This window comes from Quercus lobata, chromosome 6 (assembly GCF_001633185.2).
Source record: "Quercus lobata isolate SW786 chromosome 6, ValleyOak3.0 Primary Assembly, whole genome shotgun sequence".
Lineage (NCBI taxonomy): Eukaryota > Viridiplantae > Streptophyta > Magnoliopsida > Fagales > Fagaceae > Quercus > Quercus lobata.
This window is the reverse complement of record NC_044909.1, coordinates 43,300,961-43,309,667: the sequence shown is the minus strand read 5'-3', so window position 1 is coordinate 43,309,667 and position 8,707 is coordinate 43,300,961. Positions and strand designations below refer to the sequence as shown.

Genomic DNA, 8,707 nt, shown 5'->3' with positions numbered 1-8,707 from the left:
AAAAAGCTGGTTCATGTTTGTTTGTTTATAAATAAGCCAAACTTAAGCTTTAGTTTTAGCCTTATTTAATAAACAAGCCGAGCCCAAGTAAAAAATATTATTCATGAACAAGCTTGTGAACACCAAGACTCAATACAAAAGTAACAAAACAAGTTGAGCCTAGACTTATTTATGAGTTTAGTAATAAAATTGATATGAGTTTGACAAGTAAACTCATATCCTTCTAAGTAATTAATTATAAATTGAGACCGCTCATCCAAACCAAATAGGCTAGATAATAAACTTGATATAGGCTTGATAATATACTTATTTTGAATCTCAAGCTCAAAAACATGATATTGAGTTTGAGTTTAGGCTTGATATTGAGCTTGAACTTGGCTTGACTAATGAATCAGGCCAAACCAAATCAAGCCGAGTTCAAGCTTTTATACTTTATAATAAGCTCAAGCTTGAACATTATTTGTAGGCTTGTATTAAGCTCAAGCCAAGTTTGAACATTCTACTTTTGCTGTCGAGCCGAGCTTGAACATTCACTACTTAACAAAGTTCGGCTCGTTTACAGCTCTAATTGCATCTCCATCGAGGATCCAAGTTCTATATTCAGATACAACCAAGTTGATAGCTCTTTATCAATCTATTCAGTTCAAATGGATTCTTAGAAAGGTAAATCAAACTGTCCATGTTTTAGCTTTTTGGTCTTTTAAAAATAAGTATTTAGGTTGTTTTGTTCTTGGCTCTATCCCTTCGGTTTTTGCTCTCTTAAAATGAGTAGAAACCAATATCTCTATCCAAGCTGAAGCTGAAACAATCAATTGGGCAACTTAGAAATTGGTTTCACACAATATTAGTCAAGTTATTATTGAAAATGATGCAAAGATTTGTATAGATGCTATTAATGGACCATCCATTGCATCTCCATTGAGGATCTAGGTTCTATATTCAGATACAACCAAGTTGATATCTCTTTATCAGTCTATTCAGTTCAAATGAGTTCTTAAAAAGGCAAATCAAGCTGTCCATGTTTTGGCTTCTTGGTCTTTTAAAAATAAGTATTTAGGTTGTTTTGCTCTTGGCTTTGCCCCTTTGGTTTTTTGTGATGTATTAGCTCTTGAGCAAGTTAAGATTTTGGTTTCTTGTTTGTAGTGGCTGGTTCATTTGTTAATAAAATTCGTTGATTATTAAAAAAATTAAATGTATAGGATGGCTGATCCAAAATCTCTTTTTCATCAAAGACATGGAACTTGTGAGATCCAAGAGAGAGAAATCATTGAAACTTCAGGCAAAAAATAAAAACAAGGTGGGGAAACGTTTATTATAATCATGATTAGGAAGAATCTAATACAATGTTTCCTTACCCTCACTCTAAAAGCCTATTTCCCCTCTAGCTGCTTCTTCTTCTTTCTTTTTTCTTTTTTTTTTTTTTTTTTAAATAACTTGACAGTCACACCCTCGTAACTGAAATTTAAAAATAAAAAAAAAAATATAAAAAAAAAATGTTACAACAATCAATGATAAATCTTTCTATGATGAGGGCTTGGCCTTGCCACAAAATAATGCATTGGGAGGGATGTCGGTCTCAGTAAAGAGGCTTTTTTCATTGTTCCAAACTCTGACATACAATTGCTGTCCTAAATAATTCCTTGACCAGATTGCGGACCTCAAGTTCCACATGCCCTTGTTGTCCAAAGACACCATTACTGCGCTCCAGCCCGAGGGATACACCTGTCATTTGGATATGAATGTCCGCGAGTCAGTACGCATAGCAATGCAAGCACACAATTGACAATGGAATGAAATTAATTAAAGTAAAATTTTGATGTTCAACGAGAGCCTGAATTGTAAACAGTAACAAAATCTTCATTTACCTGAACAGTGTGTCTGGGGATAGCGTCGTTCAAATTGTAGCGTTTTCTAAATTCAGGTGTCCACAGACCAGAACCATATCTGAATTTTTTGAGACCAATAGAGGGAAAATAATTTTGTTGTTAAGCAAATCATACTCTATAAATTTAACAATATAAATTTATCAAGTAAAAAAATCACCTTTATATCAAGGTGCATGGAACTTACTATAAAGTATCACATAATTTTAAATTTTAAATTATGGGATTTTTTCTATTTAAAATAGATATATATCTAATATCATGTCATTTAAAATTTAAAATTATGTGATACTTTGTATACTGTCGGATAATCTTAATCATAAATTCGAGGCCTACCCAACAACGAAGAAACTGTATCCATCCAGATGCCAAGATTGAATAGCGGTTTCATTGTTTTGGAAGATGATTTCAACAAAGTCATGAAGGGTGGTTCCAATGACAGAAGCGCCAAGGATTGCAGGGCCAAAAGTTGGCTTGTCCTTGATTGTGTTTAAGTCAAAGACACCAGGGATGTTAAACCAGTCAGCGAGCTTCAATGGGGTATCTGGATCTTCGTAGGAGATGCTATTGACAGCATAACGTAGCTTTCCATTTATCTTAGCTTGTGTATTTTCTAAAATAATTGTCCTCGCAACCTGTATGGTCCCATAGTGGAATGACCCTTGAGGGTTTGGCCTGGCTGCATTGGCTGTCAAATTCAACCTTCCAACACAAAAATTGAAAAGCATTGAGACAATTAATACCAATAAGTCATATATATATATGGCTCACAAATAGGTAAAAAAAAAAAAAAAAATCTTAAGAAGACATATATACCTGATGGTCCTGGCTTGCTTCATAGACCAGTGAATTTGATAAGTTGGACCAATAGGCAATGGTTGAGAGGCAGCAATGCTGGAACCAGCATAGCGAAGAATTGCGGTGGCAGTGAGAATAGGCTTTGTGAAGCGGGTAGAAGCAACAATGAAGTAATCCTTGGGAGAACCATTTAAGGTAACCAAAACTGCTACAGATTGACCCACATGAATGTCAAGAGATTCGTAAGTCTCCTGGAGGGTATGAGCTCCTTCTACTTCAATAAGCTTAAGTACATGACCCTGAATTCTAAAGTTAATTGAAGTTGCTATGCCCACATTTGACACTCTGAACTTGTAGGTTTTCCCTGAAATAACCCAACAAAGCCAAAGCCTCAATATTTAGTTGACCACTTTCCTTGAATAGATAAATGCCAGAATCTAAAGCTAATAGAATTGATGGTGATTATAACCTGGTTCACCCGTGAAGGTAGCTGCCTGATTAAGCCCATTTATGAGAAGACCATCAGGGAGAGGAAGAGGATTGCCTGAATCCAATTTTTGCTGCAATACCTGCAAATGGTACTTGTATTAGAGCAATCTTGCACTTGAAGTAAAAAAATACGAGGATTATTGATCCTTGGAATTTCGATAATGAATCCAAATGTGAATTGTCTTTGTAGCTAGCTAGTCACTACAATTTTATGTTCCTTCCCCAAGCAAGACAGTGCTATAACCATTCTGAATGAAATAGTACAAAGTTTTAACCATATATTTATATGATTCTAAAGAAGATATATAGAAGATTTTTTTTGTGTGACAAAATATTGAAGAAACAGAGGCAATATATCACATACAAACCTTGAAATTAGTCTTGTACCAATCAGCAACAAGCAGTGTAAATTCTCCATCAGGTTGAGGATATGGGATTGATATGACGGACCTTTGTGCAATATTGAAACCCCCAAAACCACCAGCAGCTCTATGCAGCTTAGTGGAAGGGAAGTAGTTGTAGGTTCCAATCTGATCCTTGGCTTGAAACTTGTATGTCCAATTTGAGTTTGGAGGGATTGGGCAATTGGTCCCAAGTACTCCATCTTGCCATGATGTCTTTCTCTGTTGGATACCATTCCTGATGTCCCACCACAAAACTAATGCTCATGAGCGCACATAATAGTCTCTTATTAATATATATGACACCAAATTAAATAGGAAATAACAAACAAACAATCGCCAACAGTCGACAATTTTAGTTAAAAAAGAAAGAAGAAAGAATATTGGAGGTTATTAACAACCAACCATGGCGATGAAAAAAAAAAATTCTGCACATACTACATCACATAACATATTTAGTTTTAAAAATTTACTTCTTCTTCCCCCCTTTTTACACTTGTTTTATTAGGTGTAACTTTTTCTTTTCTTGAGAAGAAAATATCAATTTTATTATAATAAACTAATAAATTGACGTGATAATAAATATGCTAGATTAATAGCACTTTTGATCATGGCATTTAAGTCAATCAATAATAATTTAATCTCTTAGATTCTACTTTTTTTTTTTTTTTTGTGGGTTAAATAAATTCTACTTTTTTACTTCTTTACTTTTTTAACCTTCTTCTCTCACATTAAAGTTGGTATTGTATGGTGCAATAACCTTAATTATTAAACCGAATTTAAATCCAATAACACATATCAATTTGTAAGAATTATGTAATAAATTGACGTGATAATAAATATGCTAGATTAATAGCACTTTTAATCACGGCATTTGGGTCAAAAAATAATAATTTAACCTCTTAGATTCTACTGTTTTTTTTTTGTGGGTAAAATATATTCTACTTTTTTAGTTCTTTACTTTTTTAACCTTCTTCTCTCACATTAAAGTTGGTATTACATGGTGCAATAACCTTAACTATTACACCGAATTTAAATCTAATAACACATCAATTTGTAAGAATTATGTAATAAAATTTGTAATATTTTTAACATTGTTCTTGTCACGCTAAATTTTAAGAGACGTTTTCCATGTAAAGAATTGTATTTTCTTTAACCTATTACATTGCTTTGCAAGAAAATTACTAACCATGTAATGAGGAAAGGTTCGTCCAGCTTGTTGATGACATTTACAATAATGTTCTCATTAGTCACGCATTCAACATTTGGCCCAGGAAATAGTCCATTGATGAGAATGCCCTACAAAATTATACAAACAGATTAAGATATGCAATCAAAGCAAACGTATATATATGTAATTAACAATGACAACATATATTCACCAACCTGTTGGGGTACACCAAGAGGAGAAATTGTCCCGTATGTAACTTCCCATGTAAAATATCTATATGCGTCTTCTGCATTCACCCAGAAGCCACTCAAACAAGCCAATACTCCAAGAAAAAAATGGAGGAAAATGGCCTGCTTCATGGTATCAGATATATATATATATATATATATATATATTCCTTCAAGCTTCTGTGCAAAAGAAAACAAGCAATCAAAATCACTCAACTATAATTCTGTGAAACAAATCCTATGTAATTGGACTAGAAACACACTTTTTCGTCCAAAATATCCTCTATGGAACGATGTTACATTGACTATAATTTATATGTGAACGGTTGTAACTTGTAACTATAAAATATATACAACATGATCAATCTCTAAATTTGTGATTGATATCTAAAAATTCTATAGGGAAGAAAAGAATTTTTCTAGGAGTTAGTTAAAAGAGTTAAAAAAATACAATTCTTTAACCGTACAAATACATGAACTTACGTGAATGAAACTATAAAACCAACCAACTTCCAAAAACGAAGACTGCCAAATAGAGCAGCACGATTATACATACACTTATTGCCTAACTTGGGAATAGCAATAAACTAGTAGAAGCTTACCACAACTTGAGAATATGAATTTCCTCAACGAAGGAGTTAGCAGGTAGAGTTGTTGTACATGTACTGCAACTACGTATCATAAAGACCTTATATAAAAGGAAATTCACATGATGAAGAATTGAAAGATCTTGGCGGTGTCAGCGTGGACACCAAGGAACCCAGTGTCTCATTTACGCCGCACTTCATGCTCAGATATACTTCTCAATACAACTGGAACAAAAATACATACTCTTTGTGTGATCAAAAAAATACTCTTTCACAACTCATTTAAGCTAAAAAATATTAGTATAAAATATGAGTTGCCAATATGATTAGAATTTGTAGGTAATATATTATATCAGGGAAATGTTAAAGAATGCTCTAAGCATTGTTTTATAATCTATTTATCAGAAATATTTTATGAAAAAATGATAAAATAATTAATTTTGTTGACTTTTTTTATATTTCTTATAAAATTAATGTTAAAAATTGATGTTAAAGAATGCTCTAAGCATTGTTTTATAATCTATTTATCAGAAATGTTTTATTAAAAAATGATAAAACAATTAATTTTGTTGACTTTTTTTATATTTCCTATAAAATTGATGTTAAAAATATCTTAATATAATTTAATAACAATTATCTTAAGGGCACTTGTTGTCGTAATATATAACCTTGTATAATAATATAACTATTTATAATAATTTTGCTTATTATATGATTTGATTTGGTGTGTTTAGTGAAACTGTGAAGGAAGTATATATGTGGAGCTGGTACTTGGACGTAGATTTGTCGGTGATGGATTAGAGAGAAAGAAAGATGTAAAGAAAGCGGGAGCGACGGAGACGAGAGCGGATCGTCATTAATTGCAATGCTAGTTATTTAGTTCTATTTTTTTTTTTTTTTTGATAAGTTATTTAGTTCTATTAATTCAAGTAAACGCGGTGAGAGAAATGAGTTTTCCCAAAATATTCTTTTTCTTTGTTTGTTTGTTTTTTTTTTTTTTTTTTCTTTTTTCTTGGTTTGACCAATTGATTATAGGGTAATTTTTTTATTGAAGTGTCACATGAAGGAGGCAGAAGCCGAAGACAAAGGAAGAGTAGCGTGGATTGGATCTGTCTTCAATTTTCATTGCTTTCTCTCCTTTGTTAGTTCTTTAAATGTTTTTTTTTTGTTACTCCTTTCCCACCCCCTGGCTTTTTACAAGATCAAATTGATTTAAGGGTTTTTTTTTTTTTTTTTTTTTTTTTTTTTTTTTATGTTTATCATTTGCTGGGATCAATTAACAAGGGTTTTTATTTATTTATTTTATCTTTCTTTTGGGTCAAATTAGAGATGAAATAAAAAAATATTGTGGTGAGTAGAAGCATAAAAAAGAAAGAACACAAAAAATTACATGGTTTAACATGACGGCTTATATTCACGGAGAAAGTTCTTGACAACTATCATGTTACTTTATGCTCAAGTCGATTGTACAATGAACCCTAATATAGTATACAAGGGAGACTAGGAGCTAAGGTCAAGTATACATTGGCTACATTCTAAAAAAAAAAAAAAAGTATACATTGGCTAGGTTATTTATTTAGGCCTCTTAGTTTATACATAATAAACTAATATAAATAATATTATCTTTAACACTTCTTTTCAAATTCAAGTTAAAAGCTTGACTAAGTCTTGAGTTTGGAATAAAAGCTTGTGAAAATCCCTTGAAGATACCTTCAAAGTGACTAGATTGATTGGATGTAACGTGCAAAGTACATTGGAAGAAGGTTGCAAGGGCCTGAGAATAGCTACATCAATGACAAAGGAAGGATTACTATGGCTTGAGTACAACGACAAGGGCCAAAGAACAACAATATTGATGGCTTTAGGAAGATCAATGAAGGAGGATGATGTGATAAAGCACATGTAAGTGAGTTGGTAAATTTTGTGTGACCAATTTGAGTTATTTAGGAGCCTTAAATGAGCAAATAGACCTTAAAATCGGAATCCATGCAAATATAGGCATGTCAATGTAGTCAAATTTTGATCAACTAGTTGGTTAATGGTTTGATTTAGCGAATCCATTTTGCTAGGTCAAGAATAGGTTTAGCAACTAGGCGGGTTTCATGTTCCCCGCACCCACCCTACTCCAACTTTGGGGCAATATTTTTTATTTTTTATTTATTTTTGCTCCACCTTATCTTAGTGAGCATCAATCAATACCCATTCCGTCTCACCACAATTAATTTTTTATATAATTTGCTAAACTTTTATTTGAAATATATCATACATTAAATTTAAACTCATAAAACATTAAAAAAAAAAAAAAAAAAAAAAAAAAAAACAAGTTCTAACATTACAAAACATTCTCAAAGTACAATAATACAACAATTGAGTATTAAAAAACACAAAAAAAAAAAAAAAAAAAATTCAAATTTAACAATACAAAAATTAAATCTTAAAACATAAAAATATAAAATTCAAAAATACAACACCAAAAAGACATCATAAATTTAAATTTGAAGGCTGAACACACACACACACGCCTCATAATCCCTGCCCCATTAGGGGCAAGTGAGATGGATTTAAATTGGCATCCCTACTCAACCGGTCTATAGGATCTAATTAAGAGGTCCAGTTTGCGGTTCGGGTGTACCTAAGAGAGAAGAGTTGCTAGCTTGGCATGTTGCACATCATTGATGACATTAGGGATTTGGAGTGGCATATGACGAGTGAACCTTGTGAGATGCGTGAGGTCTTTTCAAGAGCGTGCGAGAATGCATGGAGTAGTTTCTGACACTAGGTTTGCTTGATTGAGGCTGTGGAAGTTTTTGGTGTAGTTCATTTTGCGTGAAAGTCAATTAAATTGCACTAATTTGAGAGAGAAGTGGTGCAACTTTGTGGGTTTTCAATCTATGATAGTGACGACATTTGAGGCTGGTTTGGTGACTTAAGAGGCTATGATAGGGAATCTGAGATGCTTGCTGGAGGAGGAATCGATAAGGACTTGCTTGGTGAAGACAGTGGTGCAATTGTGGGAGTTTGATTGGATATGTGATTTCTTTTTACCGAATTTGGCCGATTTTCGATCTAAAACTAGTGTGAGTTTGGTGGATTAAAAGGACAAGCTAAGATTGTTGGCTCTGATACCATGTTGAAATTAAAGATGAAAAAG

General features: G+C 32.6%; 1 protein-coding gene across 1 annotated transcript; it reads right to left on the bottom strand.

Moving 5' to 3' along the window:
• Positions 1-1,400: 1,400 nt before the first annotated feature.
• LOC115995430 (L-ascorbate oxidase homolog) lies at positions 1,401-5,114 on the bottom strand. The gene is made up of 8 exons (XM_031119996.1): positions 4,958-5,114; positions 4,761-4,870; positions 3,539-3,809; positions 3,151-3,250; positions 2,700-3,045; positions 2,220-2,585; positions 1,866-1,944; positions 1,401-1,722 (listed from the first exon to the last, which is right to left on the bottom strand). Exons 1-8 carry the CDS (start codon positions 5,099-5,101, stop codon positions 1,522-1,524), a joined length of 1,617 nt encoding a protein of 538 aa, XP_030975856.1. The 5' UTR covers positions 5,102-5,114; the 3' UTR covers positions 1,401-1,521.
• Between the last annotated feature and the right edge of the window lie 3,593 nt (positions 5,115-8,707).